We start from the raw sequence: 19,586 nt of genomic DNA on the forward strand, positions 1-19,586 counted from the left end.
TGGTTGTAACTCAAGACTTTGGTCATAAGTTAAAACTAAAATTCTGGTTGTAATCCAAGTTGTTCATGTGTGAAGCTGGACATAACTCGAGGGTCCACTGTAATTTATGTATAGTAGAAGGTTATATTGGTAAGTGTAATAATGATAATTTTTGACTAACTGGTAACCTCTATTCTTTAAGGTTCCAATAGTGAAAGTTTTGCTTTCTCAGTACAGTTAATTGTGTTTGATTTTCATTGAAATTCTTACATTCTAAAGCTAGATTTATTTTAGTTTGCCAGCATTATCAGTATGATTCTAAAATGGTGCCAATTTGTGAAATTGATTAGAATATTTCAGATGAAGTTTATGTGGAAAATATCTTTCAAAAGCATAAATATATTCAAATATTTTCTTTTAAAAAGTTGGCTTAAATGTATTTTTTTTCCTATCACAAATTCTTCACCCCTCTAGAGTTAGATGGTAAACACTGAAACATGCTACTATGTGATCATTAATTGTGATATGTCAACTTGCCTTGAGTAAGAATCATCTACAAGATTAGTAAAACACAGTTCTGTGTATGTCTGTGGATGATTGATATGTAGGCAAGTAAATTGAGGGGGAAAAACCCACCTCACATGTGGGCAGCATCAACCAATAGGCTTGTAGTTTGGAGAAATAACAAGGGAAAGAAGGAAGTGTCCTGTTTAGGATGAGCACCAATCTTCACCATCACCTTTGGACACTGGTTTCCAGTTTCTTCAGACTTATACATTTGCACTGGTGATTCTACAATGAGCTTCCAGGACTTTGGCTTCGGACTGGTCCTGCATCACTGATCCCTCTTGTCATATAGCTTCCATCTTCTTGGGCCGAGTAGAAACTGGATCCTTTGGCTTTCAGTGTGCAGAGATCCATTGTGAATTCTTCTGCTTGTCATCCTGTAAGCTTACCTGCTAAATCCCCTTGCATAATAACATGTATATTTTCTACAGATTATATTCCTCTAGATAAACATAATATGAGAATGAATATTTGAATATGCAATGATAAACTAACTAGTTTTTCAAAGTCACTACTTATGGTGAAAAGATTTGAAAACTTCTGTTGCTTATAACATGAAAAAATTCCTTTCAATATGTTTACCTGTTTTTATGTAAAGCATTATACATATATCCTTATTTATATCTATAAACTGAAGTTTCCTCTTAAATATCTATGCCTTAAATTTACTTGGTAAACTTAAATCAAACAAGATTCTCTCTCTCTCTTTTTTTTTTTTTTTTTTTTTTTTTGGTACCAGGGATCAAACTCGGGTCCTTTCTCTTGCAAGGCAGCAGGCGTTGGCACCACTGAGCTAAATCCCTGGCAATAAGCTTCTTATATAAAGTGTTTAAATTACTTTTTTCATCTAGAAAGAAATGAGTTGTATTTTTTTCCCTAGTATGATAGCATTTTTTATGTTGTGTTTGTGATGGGAATTTAAGATATTTGTAACTCATTAATTGTAATACATGAAATGGAATTTGCAGAAGAGATATTTGAAGTCTTTACCTAGGACAAAGTAAATATTTTTATATAAGCTTAATTGGAATAAAAAGACTTCTTTCTGGTTTGGTATGAAACCTGACCTTTACGGGTTGGGCCTTTCCCAAGTGATTCAGGTGCATCATTGTTACTTAGTCAACAGTGACTCCTAAAACTTCAGTTTTCAATGATCTGAAATTTGAATGACTTCTGCCATTCTGTCTGCAAATGGTGCATCTCTTTAAGAAATACCTACTGGGGCTTTAGTTAATCAGGATTTCTTCAAATACTTTCCTAAGGGTAATAAATGATTCAGGAGCTAGTAGGCTACTATGTTATTTTCTCAGGACTAATGTATTCTTTTTTTCAGATGATATGTATATGGAGAATTATAAACTGTTTTTGGTATAAGAAAAAAGTAAAACCAGAGGTCACATCACTCTTAAATATATAAAGAAAATACCGCTTTAATAGTAGAAGATATGGGAGGCTGAGTAGAGAACAAAAATGACACAGTGCCATTAGGCTGGTTAGTTTTCTACCTAAAAGCTATTACTGTTTATTTCCCAACTCATACTCATGTAGGGACATAAGAAAGAAATACTGAATACATGGAAGGGGATGTTCAGAAGATGAGCTGTTACAGAGTCTAAATATCACATATAACAAAACCCTGGAAGTGAATAAACTCTACTATACCCCTGTGAAATGAGATGTACAGAAACTTCTATCAAAGTAGTCAAAAATTTAGGCTTTAACATTGTTTAACAAAATCACAGTATGGAAAATAAAGAACATTTTTATGTACACACTTTTAATAAAGGACCTGGGAAGGTAAAGCTGGCCAGCATTTGTCAATATTCCTGCATCAACTCACATGGTTTTAAGAATACTATATACAGTCACTTTTGAACAAACTGGTGAAAAAAAATGATTTGTAGCAAATTGGCAACTTGAATTTAACTGCTGAGGCTCTCAGTGCTTTTCTTCTTTTGCTCTCCAATACATTTCATATATTATCAAGACCCAGTCCCAGCTTTCCTGCTGCGTTCCTTCAGTAATTTAGCCAGCAGGGCGAAAGCAATTATTCTCTGAACACATCTTATCATATTATCTTTTCTTTTAATAATATTTCCTACTAAGAATCTGTTATCTGTTTTAACTCATTCTGCTAATGGCTGTGTACCAGGCTGTTCCAAAGAAAACGTTTAATCGTTTTAAGTATGGTGCAGGAGACAGCCCTAACCCTTTTGAGAAAGTAAACAAGTCATGGGCTACATGCTTTTAGAAGCTACCCGATAATTTTTATATTACATAACAGCCACATGCAGATCGTTACAATTTAATATGGCACATTACAACTATGATTAAAGAAAATGCAGATGTACCATACCTTGTCAACCGTTTCCTACTCATTGGATGGAGCTCATGAATTTTCTGAGAACGTGGGACTTGTGCAAGGGTCTGATGATCTTGTTAGATGCTTTCTGTGCCTCTGCACAGAACATGTCTTTTACATTAACGGAGACTTTTGGCCACTCTGAGAGCAGAAGTTTAAAATGTATAAAGGAAACCTTTTTCAGTTGTTATGATTGAATTTTTTTCTAAAAAAAATTAAATTTAAGGAGTGACAGAAAGTCACTCCTTAAAGTATTTGTTGTTTGTGACTAGACAACCCTCTTGGGGAGATGCTTGAGAAGTGTGTGTGTGCATGTACATATGAGGGTTTTTTTTTTTTTCAGTATTGAGGTTTGAGATCAGGGCCTTCACACTGAGCTACATCTCCAGTCCTCTTTTCTTTTTTTTTTTTTGAGAAAAGGTCTCAGAACATCACTAATTTACCCAGATTGGGTTTCAACTTGAGATCCTCCTGCCTCAGCCTCCCAGAGTGCAGGGATTACACACATGAACGACCATACCGGGCTGTGCATGTGCACATGCATGTGAGTATACATAACTATGTATAATGTAATGTGAAAGAGATATTCCTGTGCATTAGGTCCTTGTACATTTGAGGTCTAAAATACAATAATGGGTAGTCATACTTGCTATGACGGTGCCTAAACCTCTTAAATGTGTAGAGTTTGTGCAATTTGGTAGAAACATGGGGAATCACATTGTTTTACTGACAAAAACAGCCCTGAGATTAGGCTTTACTGGTGCTACAGGAGATTATGGCACTGGCCAATGCCATATAGGGGGAAATTTGTGTGTCACACAAGGCCAATGGGAAAAAGAGGCACATACTGAATTTAAAAATAAGACTTGCATAAATTGCATACTTTAATATTTTGGACAAAGTTGGACTGTTTTGGAACATGATCCTATCTTAATTGTTATCCGTGTTCTAAGCTGTTCCATGGTAATTCCACTACTAGGAAGTCAAGTCATTGTGCACTAGACACTGTAACTGTGAGCACATCTATGTGGTCTTGGACAGCACTTCATCTGTTTCTTACCCTCAGTTTTTCCAGCTCTACCACAGGATAAATAATTTCCATTCTGTCTCTTTCCAAGGACATTGTTGGAACAAACAGAAGAGCATTAACGGAGTACTCTAAGCCTTTCAGGCAAAAGTCAGCAATGAAAGAGCGGAAGAGAGACTGAAGCATATTACTCAGAAATACTATTATGGTCAAATTTTTCATCCCAGTGCTGCAATTAAAGGCATTTAAGAACACTAGGGACTTACATAGCACCTTTCAGATGTAGGATCTTAACAATGAATACTTTTATGTCACAAATGGGAAAGATTACCCTAAATTAAGAAATGAGATTCCCAAAGAGGTTATTGGACAAGGTTCCAAGGAAAAAACCCAAGGAGCTAGATCATGGCATGCTTATTATTAAATAAACCTCTCTGGCTTCTTGATCAATAATCAACCAGTTGAATGCCTATGTATAGCAGTCAATACTCAAATGATCTACAAACAGGGATGTTATCAGTCTATAACTTAGTAAGATCAAGGTGCTAAAATAGAAATACTGTTTCTTTTTTTGTCCAAGTCCCCCAGTAAAACTCTGATTTATTTGGCCTTATGGAAAACAGTAAACGTCTATAAGACATTAAACAATGTTTTGCATCATAGCTACCCAGAGATTTACCTTTCCAGGGCTTCCCTGTAGTTTGCTGACAATGTCTTTTGTGACCTGATTTGTGAGAAAACTCAGTGCTGATATACTCTATGTAGCAGAGAAGTTCTCCATGCCTTTCTAATTTTGAATCATAGCAGCTGTTCGGCCTAAACTCTTGGCAGAAGGTGACGGATGGGAAAGGTGAAGATTGCTTTGAAGCCCACTCCGTGTGGAGTAAGTAATGTGCCTCCATTTACATAGAGAGGCATATTTATATAGGAATAGAAGACAAAACTTGTCCATCATAAAACCATGCAGATAATTTCAAGAGAAACCTGAAGAAGAGAAATGTTTTAGAAGGAGAATGAATGGGGGAAATCTTCCAATTTGAACATGTAAGATTTCATCATGAAATCCAGTATTCAAGTCTTTAGGCTGTTCCTTAGCTTTTGAGTTTGAGATACAATCCCTGACTCTTGGTCCTAATAGATTTAGTCATATCTGGTTTCTCTCAAATGAAATTCTGACCAAAATCCATTTATTTTATGCTAAAAGTTTCACTTTGGTCAAAAGTACCGATGGGGTCCAAAGAAATAGGCTTTGCTATTGCTTTAAGTAGCTGGATTGCTCACTTTCTCAGTTGCACTGGAGCCTTAACACTGACTAATCTGTGGCAGGCAACTAACTTTTTTATTCAAAAAGATTTCAGGAAGGATAATTTAGTAAATCTTACCATCCTACTAGAGGCTCAATTCTTTGATGTCTGCAAGATGCCTCTAACTTCCACTGCTCACTGTAAGACTTGGGGCTATTATTGTCAGCAGCTGGGCACTCCAGCGCTGGTTGAAGTGAGAAAAACATTAATACTCTTAGGTATTATTATAAAGAAGCATCATTAGTGTCCATACTCATTGATTCAGGCACTGGGAGTGAAAGAAAAGCTGATTATAAATAAATGGGGAAATGGATATAAACTATCTTAATGGCTGAGCTGCCATTAAGGCTTGAAAAAAGGATCGACATACCACTGTTCAGTTATCACTAACTGTACATTAACTCCCTCTGTGAAAACACAGATCTTTTGTTAATCCTCAGCTAATGTCATCTGTGAAACTTTACTCCTTTGAACAGTACTGTAATTAAACCCGAAAATCATCTTTAAAACCTTTTATAAAAGCGATGGCCCATAACTTAGGCTTATTGTCTTTCCTTCATCATAAAAGTAATACATAAAAGGTTAAAGTAAAGCTAGACAGCAAAGGAATGAATAAAAATAATTGGAGAATTTTACCACTGCCTGGCATTAGAAGTCTTTAAAACATGTTATGTTTAAAGAAGTAAAAATCTAATGTGATCTGATTTGATCTTGTATTTTAGCTATAGTGCTTTCAAGATCCTCTGTGAAAATTTTTAGTTTGAGGACTTTGGTCACAGTGTATTGAATCTTCCTCTCAAATTTTAGATATCTGACATAGGGAAAGTTCCAAGCTCAGCAAATATATAAATTTCTATTGGGCGGGAAACATGATTAACTAAACACCTTTGTTTTTTAAACTTTAACTTTCATGACATTATGGTAGAATTTTGTATAGCTAAGCTGCAAAATACATGTTCATAAATGCACATGCACACAAGCAGCAAAAGTATCCTGATTCCCCTCAATACCAATAGACACTTTAGATATGATAGTATTTCTGGGAGAATTCAGACTCAGAAGAAATCTTTTAACTTCCCTTTTGCCTGAAGAGATGAATATAAAGATATATATTTTACATGGCTTGCATGGAATGAGAGAAGGGTAAGAAAGAAAGAGAAACTAGCTTAAAAGTACTTGTTGCTAAACTGGAATTTAGTCAGTAAATTAAATAATTTTTAAAGTCCCGAAACACCTGCACAGGAAGTATTTGATGAAATGCTTTCAATTTGTGAAGATTTCAATCCAACATGGTGACTTGTTTTGAAGATTAGAATGGTTTCCAACATTGAATTCTGTAAGTCTCATGGGAGATAGTGGGTCCTGGGAATGAAAAGAAGAAATTCATGGGTGAGCTGAACAAGTGTAAATATTCACAAGGTAACAGTACATTGACAAAAATATGTAACAGTTAAAAAGTACGTTCACAAAGGATAAGAAATAGTATTGAAAAATGTTAAGTGAAAAGGGCAGTATGTAGAAATATATACACACTGAAGATTGAACTCAGGGTTGTTCTACCACTGAGCTACAACTCCAGCCATTTCTATATTTAAAAATTGAGAAAGGGTCTTGCTAAATTGTTATTGAACTTTTTATCCTCTTGCCTCACCTCCCGAGTAGCTGGAGTTACAGGCATGTGCCACCACCCCCATTTTACCGCTATTTTCAACTCAAAAATTGCATTTGGAATTAAAAACAGTAAAGTCACTAAATTGTTGAAAGTAGTAGACTCATGAGTAATTCATTTTCATTTTCTCTACTTTCTATTTGTATTTTCTCCAGTAAAGAGTTGATAATTTGGTAATTCAAAAATGTTTGAGAAATCTATATGGAAATAATATGAGCTTTGAAACTGAACAATTCTAAATTTAAATTCTAGCTTTCTACTTTAAATTTCAGTAACTCTGCCAAATAACAAAATGGACCTTAGTTTTCTCATCTGTAAAAGAAGCATAATAAAATCTACCTGAGGGAAGAGAATATAGTAGGCACTCAAGTAGCTATTATTAGTATTAACTTTTTGGAAAACAATTCAGTCACATACATTGAGTCTTTAAAAAGTTCATAAGAATAATTTGGCTTCTAGGATTCTATCCTACAGAAATGGTTACAAATGAGGGGAATGATTTCTGTTCAATATTATCCATAGCCTTATTACTAATACTGAAAAAACAGAATCTTAGTGTTGGACAGCAGAGAAATGGTTCAATAAGCAATAGATCCCTGCTGTAATGGGTAAGTCTTTTTGTATTACCGAAAGAAAAAAAACAATTTAAAACAGAACACAATAGGATCTCAATATATAAAAATATACCCACAAAAATTCTGGAAAGATACAAAAATGTTAACTCATTGCCATTAGGTGGTAGGATTATGAGTGATTTTAATTTTCCTCATACTGTTCTTCTCTTTTTCTTATTATGAGTATGCTTCTTATAGTTTTAAAAATTAATTCTAGCATGTATTATTATCCTCAGGTTATAGAAACAACACAATTCATCATAGAATTCTTGTAAAATATAAAAAAAAGCATAAGGGAAAATAATGGCCTATTATCTCACAGATGGTTTGTGATCTCCCTTCTTATCCATTCATCCAAAAAATATTTCATGAATACCTATTTATCAGGCACTGTGCTCTAGGGGCTAGTACTAAAATGTGATCAAGACACAATTACTACCCTGAAAGAGTTTACAATGAACACAGATATCTAAATAGCCTATTACTATACAGGATAAAAGTATCATGCATATTATTATGGTAGTACCCAGAAGAAGGTAGTATGTATGTATGTATGTATGTATGTATATGTGTGTGTGTGTGTACAGGCACTGTGCTCTAGGGGCTAGTACTAAAATGTGATCAAGACACAATTACTACCCTGAAAGAGTTTACAATGAACACAGATATCTAAATAGCCTATTACTATACAGGATAAAAGTATCATGCATATTATTATGGTAGTACCCAGAAGAAGGTAGTATGTATGTATGTATGTATGTATGTATATGTGTGTGTGTGTGTATATATATCAAGCTTAAGGTGTGGGGGTGGGGTGGAAGAAGTGGAAGTTGTAAGCAAGCATCCAAGTCAATGAAAAGAGTAGGCACATGTTTGTGAGACTGAAAGAAGTCGGGTATGGTTCAAGCATAGAGTGTGGGATAAGGTTGGTGGAGGGGAATCTTAAGAGTTGAGAATAGTGAAAGATGAGCCTGGAAAGAAGAATAAGTGCTGGATCATGAAAGACTTGCAAACTTTTTTAAGGCATTCAGGTTATGCTAAGAGCAATGGAAGAACCAAGAACAAATGCTGAGTTTCTTATCTTTCTAGTTGCACTACAGAGAATGTATTGGAATTGGAACAAAATTGGAGATAGATAGACAAGTTATGAAGCTACTTCATTAATGACACATGATCTAGAATTCATGGTAATTAAAGCAGAAAAATATAAAGCCAGGCATGGTGGCGCACACCTGTAATCCCAGCACTTGGGAGGCTGAGGCAGGAGGATCGCTGTGAGTTCGAGACCAGCCTGGGCTACATAGTGAGTTCCACGTCAGTCTCAACTACACAGTGAGACCCTGTCTCAAAAAAACAAAAAAACAAAAACAAAAACAAAAAACAAAACAGAAAAATATGCACCTTACAGATGTATTTAGGAATTAAAAATGAAACATTGGTGATTAATTAGATGGGGAGAAAGTGAAGATGAGAAAGCGAAACAAGGAATGGATATTTTTGAGAGAGAGAAGTTGAAAGCCACTTCATTATTCAAGTATGGAGCTCAGGAGAAAGTGCGGGGCTAGAGACACATATTTAGAAATTATTTATATAAAGAATTTGAAACAAAATGAAAAAAAATGTTGGCACGTTAATTCTAAGTTGCAAGCACATGTATATTCATTTTATGTTTCATCAGTTAAAGATGAAAACTTTTCAAAAGAAAATAAAGGAAACTATACATAAAATATCTAATAATTTGGGCATGCATAACTTATTCAACTATGCTATTCATAGACATGCAAGTACTTTTCAGTGTGAAGATTTTACAAATATCACTGTAGCATTTATAAACATTTAAAAAATTCATCTTGATATATTAAAAAATTTCTTCTCCTCATTCTCTCTGTATTCCCAAACACTTTTATTATCATCAGAACATTATTTTGCTACTCCTCCAAAATTAATCAGTTAACTTATTTGGATAGAGTCCCTTGGAAAAGGAATTATTTAAAGGCAATTTTGCTTATTTAGAGAAGCATATACAATTATTTAATGGTTCAATATTCACACAAGATATTAGCCGGGGATTTAGCTCAGTGGTGCCGCCACCTGCCTTGCAAGCGGAAAGTGCCGAGTTTGATCCCCAGTAACAAAATAAAAAAAACAAAACTCAAAACAACAGCAACAAAAAACAAAAACAGTATTCACGCAAGATATTCTGAAAAAAAAGTTACACAGTCATAAATTTGGCAAGTAGCTTATTCCACTTTTTGGGATTCACAATGTTTCTTACTATATTAAGTGTCCTGACAAGTACTGCAATCAAGACAAGGTTCTCTGATCTGCATGAAAGGAATGATCCAACACTCAAATAATACATTCAATATAACCTCCTCTTCGTGAGTCACAAAACTCAATAGCATACTAAAAGGTCTGAGAATTCCTACACTAAACAGAATACTGCAATTTTGTTTATACAGTGTTTCCTGCATTTGTTCACCAGATAACTTTTATGTTTAACATCTGTCAATGTGTCAAAATACTAGTGTATCAATAGAATACCCTTAGCAAAAAGCATTTTAGAAAATGAGAGGAACACAATAGATAAGTAAAATCTAGATAATATTGCATTCAAATTTTCTTACCTAAACATTAAATATTTCATCAAGGCTTTGGATAAGAAAACAGATTTAATTTTTTTTTTTTTTGTACTGGGGATCGAACTTGGGACCTTGCACTTGCGAGGCAGCAGTGGTGCTACTAAGCTACATCCCCGGCCCTGTTTTTCTTTTTAATGTTTGATTATAAGTAAAGAAACATAGTTAATTTAAATATAGGAGAAACGCATGGTTTGAGGTTACAAAGCCCTGGGTTACAATCCTATGTTAGGTACTTACTGGCTGTGTAATTTCAGGTGGGTAGTTTACACCTCTCTGCACTTTGTTTTCTCATAAGTAAAATGGGAATTATAACATTTATCTCACAGAGTTGATTGAAGACTAAATGAGATGATATATTCCAAATACACAGCAAAAATGCTGGCATATAGAAGGTCTTACATTGTATCTATAGTTGTACACACCAGAAGTTCTATAAGGTAAAATATTGAAATTGAAGATCTAAGAATCACAAACAGGTTGAGAGGCTTCTGAATTACTGCTGTCTTTTTCATGGGAAAAGAACTGAAAGTCAGTGCTTTGACCTCCATGGTCTTTCTATAACTAAAAATCTTTTGATACTGAATTACACTGAGTTTATTTACCTGTGAATAAAAGAAGGCTGTTTAGTATTTTAGGCCAAAGAGAATCCCATGTATAAAACTGCCTACCACTATTCACAAATTAGTAGCATTTTAGAGGGTTTGGAGTGTAGAGAGGGTGCTTTTTGCCTGTTAATGGGTAAGAGTAGGTTATTAACTGACATAATGGAGACAAGCAAAAATAACCTATTTGTAACCTACATCATTTTAGAGACCTGGGATGCACCAACATAAGGTTTATAACTCACCATGTGAAAATAAATAACCTAAACAGAATGTTTGGCTGTTTTTTGATTCCCTGACATTTTAGCACAAGTGATGTAACTGAATTTGTGAGGAATAAAGTCATCTTTTCAATACATTGCACAGGAAAATTATGGACAGAACTTCTGTACATGCAACGGCAACAAAGAACTTACCATCTTGATTCCCAGAATGAGAACATCCTCCTTTTCTAAGTCAGAACTTAGAGGTCTGGGTAGAACTGAACATACCTCCTTCAGAATACTGACCTGTCTAAGAGATGGAGGAAATGTGAAAGCTGCTATGTTTCCGTCTCCAGAGCAAGAGATGACGAGCTTTCTTGGTAATCTGTAAGATTGAAAAGTGCAGGTGATTACTGTGGTTTGAGTATTTCCTTCAATGGTTCACATGCTGGAAGCTTGGACCTTGGTGTGATAGTGTTGAGGTGGTGGAACCATTAAGAGGTGGGACCTAGTGGAAGACAATGTAGTTCTCTGGGGATCTTGGTTAGTTTTTACAAGAGCAGAGTGTTTTAAAGCAAGGCCACCCATATGCTTGGTCCCTTCCACATGTGGCTGTTTCTGTTTTTGTTTGTCCATCATGTTGTGATGCAGCCAGGAGTCTTTTGCCATTACACTGGCACCGTGCAGTTTGAGCCCTGCAGCCAACCAGAACTGTGAACCAAATAATTCTTTATAAAGTACCCAGCCTCAAGTATTTTACTACAGCAACAGAAAGTAGATAAAGACAGTGATCCATGTGTATATATAAGTGGCTATGCATTCAGTGGCATTTCTTTCTTTGTCTGATCCCTGGAGGCATAAATATCTCCAAATCTATAAAGGTTCGGGTGCTACATGGAAGCATTTGTAAACAGTCCTGGCATTCACTTTCTTTTTTTTAATTCATTAAGTGTATTGGTACATTTTAGGCATACATTATGATCACATACATCATTGGGAATTTGTACCTGTACACGATATATCTTGGTTCTTGTTTTTTCCCCATTCCCTTTCTCTTCCTTCCAACCTTCCACCCCTGCCTATTTACGAAAACTTTGTTTCCATTTTTTCTCAAATTTTTTCTTTCTCTTTTTTCTTTCCCTTACCCACCCCTTCCTTTCCCCTTCCCCTTTGGACTCTTTCTTTCTATTTCACATTATCTATTATACATTTTAGTCCTCATTTACACTTTCAGTTTCTCACTGCAGAGAATCTATTTGGAATTCACACTGACATTCACTTTCTAAGAGCAATTAGCCTGCTATACTATGAACTACGATGATTTTATTTATCAGAATCATCTGATCTATAACACTGGCTAGTATGTGACTTAAATAGCTGTGGTGACAGCTCAACATTATCTAAATTTAATGGAATATTTTGAGTCTTGTTACTCACAAATTACCCTGTATTGCTGTTATTCTAACTGAGATAGCTATTGTAATAATTTAGATGTTGGTGTGTTTCTGAAAAGAACGAAGTATCCAGAAAATCAATCTTTGAGATTAACAAGTAACATCATTTATGATGAAAAATGTTTTTATTTCTGACTACATGCTTTTTGGAAGAGCAAAGTATACACTGAATCATCTGGCTTAATGCACAGATAATCACTGTCTTCATACTTATTACATGATATGTATTTGGCACTTTGAGATAAAAAAAATTGACAGTAGTCATTCCTATAGTTTCTGTCCAGTACATTTTTTTCTATGAAATGAACTTTTCATTCAGAGGGTCCCCAAGTGTGAGGTCTCTCATGACTGGTGCCAACCAGCGAGGGAGGGTTACTTTTGCCATGGTAAGCTGGCAAATTCTCATGCCACTCAATTAACCTGGAAGACTCCAGACAAAGCTGCTTTCTTCCACACTGTTGAAAAGAAAAAGTGGTTTTGAGCATGTTTATCTTTGGAACCATGATTGTATGACTGTATGGTAGGCAAAACATTCTGTCTTATCTGGAATCCCAGCTATCTTGGTCACTTTCCTTGTTGCTAGGACAAAATACCCAACATCCACAATTTAAAGGGAGAGAGATTTATTTTGGCTTACAGTTTTAGAAGTTTCAGTCCATGTTTGGCAAGCTTAAACAAGGAACAGCTATTCTAGGTGGGAGAAAGCTGCTGCCGGCCTGGCAGCCAGGAAGCAGAGAGAAAGCAGGAGCAGGAAGAGAGATATATATTTTCCAGGTCATGTCCGTAGTTACTAGCCTCTTCCAAACAGACCCCCACCTTTAACAGCAAGTTAGCTATATTGCTCCCAGGATTCAACCACCCTCCAAAAGCCCTGCCTATGAGCTCACGAGGTCTTTGGGAGATATCCTCCATCTAAACCATAACATTTGCCTTAGTGTAGTCTTGGAAACAGTGGCCAGGTATTCAGAGGGATAAGAGACAAGAATTTGTTTATCAAACAAATGGAAAAGGGACCAACAAGTACTTAAAGATATATCTCATCTCACTTATTCAACATTTCTAGCATGAAGGCAGTTGACAAAGGGAAAGGCAGTTCTGGGAGTGTGATTAAGTTCTTTGTCCTGCTGTTCCGCAGAAGTGATGCTAAATTTTTTGATGCTTCTTTGATGAAGGCTGGCTGTCTAAAAAATTTGTAAGTGTGGTTTGACAATGAACTTTTCCAGAAGTCGATTTTTACAATTTGGCTAAATGTGTTTTTGTTGTTTGTTTTACTTTTTTCCACTGCAACTCACTCTTGTATTTGGTGCAGAACATTGCCACCAAGCAATGCTTTGAAAAAAATTATGCAGTTGCGGACATTGATGTCGGAGCTGAAAGCCCTGATTATCAATTTCCTTCACGATTTTACTCCTCAGGGTGAGTTTAAGCTAAAGCTGCATAGGTAGGTGCATGTGGTGAAGACTAAGTTGAAAAAAATGCATATACCTCAAAAAGTGAAACTTGCAGACTAGAAGGTAAATGCAGAATTTATGAAGTCAATTCACCTTCTACCATTTGCACTAATCCTGCTTCCCCCATCCCACATACTTTTGCTGCCTATGCAGTAGTGATTTCCCCATTATCCAATAGATGTCGATTTGAATGAAGAACGATGTCATTTCAACTGTTAGTGTATCCTAGCTCAGCTCTGGATTCCTACCTGTCTAGTCTTAGATGTCTTTCTTTCCTTTAAAATTCTAGATTTCCACATAAGCTCTTGCTTCTACATGAAGCGACTATGGAATACATGTTTTTCTATCCACTGGTTCTCAGAGATTGACAGTGATATATGCAAAACCACATTTATAGCAGCACAGTTTGTAATAGTGAAATTTTGGAAACAACCTAAATACCCATCAACTGACAAATAGATCAAAAAAAGATGTGGGTATTTTATGTAACAGAGTACTATTCAGCCATAAAGAAGGGTAAATTAGACATTTCTAGGTAAATGGATGCACCTTGAGAACATACTTTTAAGTGAAATAATTCAAACATACATGCGTAAATATTTCATTGTCTCTCTGGTGTGAGAAATTGAAAGTGAAAATAAATACCGAACAGAATAATATAGTGAAATAGGAAGAAACTGTTCAAAATTATACAGAATGTGAGATACTTTGTGAATGCTTAAAATGTTTTAGGTTAAAAAAAAAGTATAGTATTATTAGAAAATGAGCTGAGGGTTTAGCAAATAAAAATACTTTTTAGATGCCGGGTGTGGTGGCGCATGCCTGTAATCCCAGCACACGGGAGGCTGAGGCAGGAGGATTGCTATGAGTTTGAGAACAGCCTGGGCTACATAGTGAGTTCCAGGTCAGTCTCAACCACATGGTGAGATCCTGTCTCAAAAAAAAAAAAACTTTTTAGATCATGATACACAGTGTATTTACCATTGTTATTCTCTAATCTTGTTTGTTATGAAAAATTACTTTATCATAGTATATGGCTTTTATATTTTCTTTAATAATATCTACTTTATTATATTAAAATTAAAAAGTTTTAAAAAGAAAGAAAGTAGGGACAAGGACAAGGACAGACACAATATGGAGTCTGGAAGAATTTAGGTTGAGTTGTGACTGCTTCTTGCTACTCCTCTCCCCATAGCCGCAGCCTTTTCATATGTAAAATAGGGGCCACATTCTGTCATTCACAATATTTTTGCTTAAGTACTCTGCAGTGAACTATAAGTGTTTTCTAATGTTCTCTTCTTGATCTCCCGACTTTCTCTTTCAACATTGGTTTCCTTGTCCCAAGAGATCCATGTCCATACTTATGTGATTCCAAATTTTCCATTTTATCTCCTTTCTCTAGTTTTATTCTCTCCCTTGATTATCCCCTTCACCTTTCATGGGTTTAACTGCCATCTCTATACGAATGACCCCAGATCTCTCTAGTTAATGGGACTATTTGTCTCTTGGCTTTAATATTTCTCCATTTCTGGAATCATCACCACGCATGAATCCACAAGGACACATATGCAGCTTTTTGTTGGTCTTTCTAGTTCTCCCCCCCATTCCAATTCATCTTGCACATCAGTACTCGAGTAATCTAAAATTTATCTTTTGTTATATCAATATCAAATCAAGACCACCAAATCAGTAGTTATTTCCAATTAAAACAAGTCTACAAAGCTTTTGCCTAGCTGGCCATATCTTATCTCTCTTAAGATTACTGCTCCAAGTCCACAATGCTCACTCTGCCTCAAAATATTTCTTTCCCTCCAGCATCTATCCTGATGTTATTTGTCCTACTTAAGTCCTGCCTCTTCTTCAAAACTCTTACTAGTATAACCATACAGTTTCTCTCTTGAATAATGTACTCTGTGTTTAAGTTTCACTAACAATAACACACATACCATATATATCACACAGTGCTTAGGACAAAGATAAGCCAGTATTAAGTATATAATTTCTAGCATTGCTTTTATGGAAGTGTACACATCATATCTTACGTGCACAAAAGACATGTGCTTATTTTTTCCTGTTATTGTGAATGCCCTGAGGGCAGAAGCCTCCTTTTACTTATCTTTATATCATGCCACAGAACCATATTTGAGGTATATCATCAGGAAGTTCTTTCTGAAAGAACTCATTGAAGACTTTATTACTTCAGGAACACACACTGATTCACAGCACAGGGCTGGGTACTGTAGGATACAATGGGGATGACTCACTTGTGGAGTACCTAGCTATTTAAGGGAGCAGCCCCTTCCTGACCCAATAAATGCTTGATGATTTGAGGGATGAGACCGAGAATTTCTATTCTTGAGCAAAGCAAAGGACAAGTATGACAGTAGGTTGTTTTATAGACTGGTGGCCAAAATGCTAGATAGAGGTGATAAGGAGGGAAAATTGTGCATACATAGAGAGAATACATGAAAAAGGTAATTTGTTTGAGAATGTGGAAGGTATAGCAGTAACGTAAGTTTACAGTGACTTTTAATATATAATAGCATTCTTTTCAAAAAAGGAAAGGTGCTATTTGGTGAAAAACATCAACTGGTGTTTATTCAGGTTGCTTTCTGACTTCTCAGTATCAGAAAGGCTCATCATACCTTAGAGCTGAAGATAGCTTGGAGATCATGGAAGTGACACTGAGGTCCAGAGACATGGGACTTTCCAAAAGTCTCAACTTCAACCTAATGCCAGAGTTGGGAAAAGTTTCCTAGGCCAAATTTTTATCCATGTTTTCCCATCCTTTTATTTCTGGTAAAAAAGGCAAAGACACCGAGATAATTTTCTTTGCAATGAACCTATAAAAGTATATAAACTGAAATAGAAATGAGTGAGTGCAAAGGAGAGATTCAGAGGTTAAAGTTTTGGACTGTGGAGCTAGGATCTGTCACTTAGCTGTGTGACTGTCTTTCACTGAGTTTGAGTTTCCTCATGTACAAAATGGGTTTAATATTTACAACTCACAAAATGATTATGATTATAAAATGTGGCAAAGCCTATAAATCATTCAGAACATAATAGGCATTCAACAAATGTTAGTTGTACCCTTCAAATAAATGTAACAACTAATTTCTATGTGCAACTTTATTTTGCTGGGATATATTTTTTTTTTGAGACAGGGTCTCATTATGTAGTTGAGACCGACCTGGAACTCACTATGTAACCCAGGCTGGTCTCGAACTCACAGCAATCCTCCTGCCTCAGCCTCCTGAGTGCTGGCATTACAGGCGTGAGTCACCAAGCCCGGCACAAAGTTCATTTTTGAGGAAGGCAATTTTTGTTTTTGTTTTTTTTTGGTACCAGGGATCGAACTCAGGTCCTTGTGATTGCGAGATAGTTGCCAGAACCACTGAGCCAAATACCCAGCCTCGCTGGGATTTCAAAGATAATGAAATGAAGAAGATGAGGTCTAAGACTTCAGTGAGTTCCCGTCTAGTCTTTACTACCCAACCTCTTCACTGAAGCCAGGCTATTTTCTTTCTGTCTCCCTCACTTAGCTTGGCATCCTGTGAGTTATAATCAGCAAGTCTCTTAACAGTACTTTCTGCCTCTTCTTTCTCTGCCACCAATCCAGAGCTTTTCTGATCTTTAAGCACCGAATTCTACCTGATGGGAAGACTTTCTTGATAAGCCTATCCCACACCAGCAAAAAATCACTCTTTCCTTTGAATTAATACAGCATAAACTTTATAGTTCTACTCATCTGACCAATAACATCCTTATTGTTTTGTCACACAATTTTTCACATATATATCTTATCTTCCAACTAAACTGATGTCTTATCTCCCAAATGATGTCTCCTCTGCCTTCGTTTTCCACCTAGGCATCCTACTCCAGAATGGTAGTGCCTTCCTTATGTAGGAACAAGAGATAGCTTGGAGATCATGCAACTGAAACTGATGTCCACACAGAAGGAATTTTCCAAAAGTCACATCTTCAAAGTAGTGCCACAGCTGGGAAAAATTCAGAAGAGATCTTCTTGCCTACTCATCCTAAATCATTTCAAATTTTTAACCGTAAGTATACAACCCATGGGAAGACCAGATTGGAAGGTGTTAGTATAGGTCTACATATCTTGAATTCCTCTATGGAAAGCTGGTAGATAACTGACTGAGACTAAGGACTTTCCCACAGTTATCCTTCCTATTGTCATGATGCATGGGCATAAATAAGGGCAATTTGGTACCCTGAGGAGATATATTTTTGAGGTAGAATGTATGACTTCCACATAGGACCCTACGTCCTGTGGCAGTGCTTAAAGTTCCTCAGGAATAACCGCGTGGGTCTAATTAAGCCTGAAGAACTACATTAGTCAATTTTCTCATCACTAGAACAAAATACCCAATATCCACAACTTAAAGGAGTAGACATTTAATTTGGCTCATGATTTTAGGGTTTTAGTCCATGGCCAGCGCTGTCCAAGGCATAAATAGTATGATCAAAGTGCACGCGGAGGAAAGCTGCTCACCTCATGGAAGCCTGAAGCAGTAAAATACGGGAGGAGTGGGTAGAGAGATATACTTTCCAAAAGCACGGCCCACCCTGCCTCAGTGACATACCTCTTCCATCTGGGCCCCACACTCTGCAGCATTCATCAGTGGATCAGTTCCCTGATAGTTATAGCTCCCTAGGATCCAACCACCCTCAAAAAGCTGAAAAAACACGAGACTTTTGGGGGACATCTAGATCCAAAGCATAACAAGAACTAAGTGAGAAAATGACTTTTTCTTGAAGCAAGATTCAGTGGCTGCTTCGGACTGGGAGACAATTGCACAGAATATTACCCAAAAAGGCTTCTTCTAAACAATAAAGCATTTTTTTTTGGGCACCAGGGATCAAACTCAGGACCTTGTGCTTGCCAGGCAGCTGTGGCACCACTGAGCTAAATCCTGGGCCCTTGAACAATAAAGCTTTTGATGTGCAAGCTTGCTCATCTCTGAAATGTAAATTGTACATAGGATGTTAATTGGAGAGTTTGAATTCTGATGAAGACAAGGATTCTAATTCTCTCAGAAGGTCCAGGAATTACAACAATCTCTGCCATAGGATGTTTTTGCTTTATATCATCTTACAAAAACATTTTATCACATTATCTCCCTGCTCACAACCTTTAATAGTTCCTCATCACCTCCAGAATACAATTGTTAGTCTTGTGTCTAAAGTCCCACCCAATTTGATAGCAATTTACCTGCTGGATCAGACTAACAATCTACTCAATAATATATTCTATATTGTGTTCTGTTAGGCAACTTTGTGTGTGTGTGTGTGTGTGTGTGTGTGTGTGTGTGTGTGTATTACTTCTCTATATAAACACAAGACCCTTAAATTCAGATACTGTAGTTTTCAACCCCTGTTATGGGTCCAATGTCACAACTTCAGCATGTTTTCAATAAATACTCCTTCATTTCTTCTGTGTTTATTTTACAGGTGACTTGTCATTACAGTAAAAACTACCATATTAAAGGTAAATAAGTTACTCTTAAGTGAAATAAACAGGACACACATGTATAAATACCTAATTGTTTCTCTGGTGTGAGAAACTGAAATTGTCAATGAGAAGAAAAATGTATAATAGATGATGTGAAATAGGAAGGAAAGATTCAAAGGGGAAGAGGAAATACGGAAGGGGTGGGAGAAAAGAAAGTAGAGAAAGAAAAAATGAGAAAA

The 19,586-nt window shown here is 36.1% G+C and overlaps 1 protein-coding gene across 1 annotated transcript in view; it reads right to left on the reverse strand.

Annotated features, from left to right (window-relative positions):
• Positions 1-3,268: 3,268 nt before the first annotated feature.
• Positions 3,269-19,586, reverse strand: part of Zdhhc15 (zinc finger DHHC-type palmitoyltransferase 15) — a 129,981-nt gene continuing 113,663 nt past the window's right edge. The window contains exons 11-12 of the mRNA XM_010631276.2: positions 11,276-11,354; positions 3,269-6,601 (exon numbers count right to left, since the gene is read on the reverse strand). Coding sequence (XP_010629578.1) covers positions 11,308-11,354 — 47 coding nt within the window. The 3' untranslated portion in view covers positions 3,269-6,601; positions 11,276-11,307. The remainder of the gene's footprint in view (positions 6,602-11,275; positions 11,355-19,586) is intronic.

This window comes from Fukomys damarensis, unplaced genomic scaffold, assembly GCF_012274545.1.
Source record: "Fukomys damarensis isolate Sample0158 unplaced genomic scaffold, DMR_v1.0_HiC HiC_scaffold_39, whole genome shotgun sequence".
NCBI lineage: Eukaryota > Metazoa > Chordata > Mammalia > Rodentia > Bathyergidae > Fukomys > Fukomys damarensis.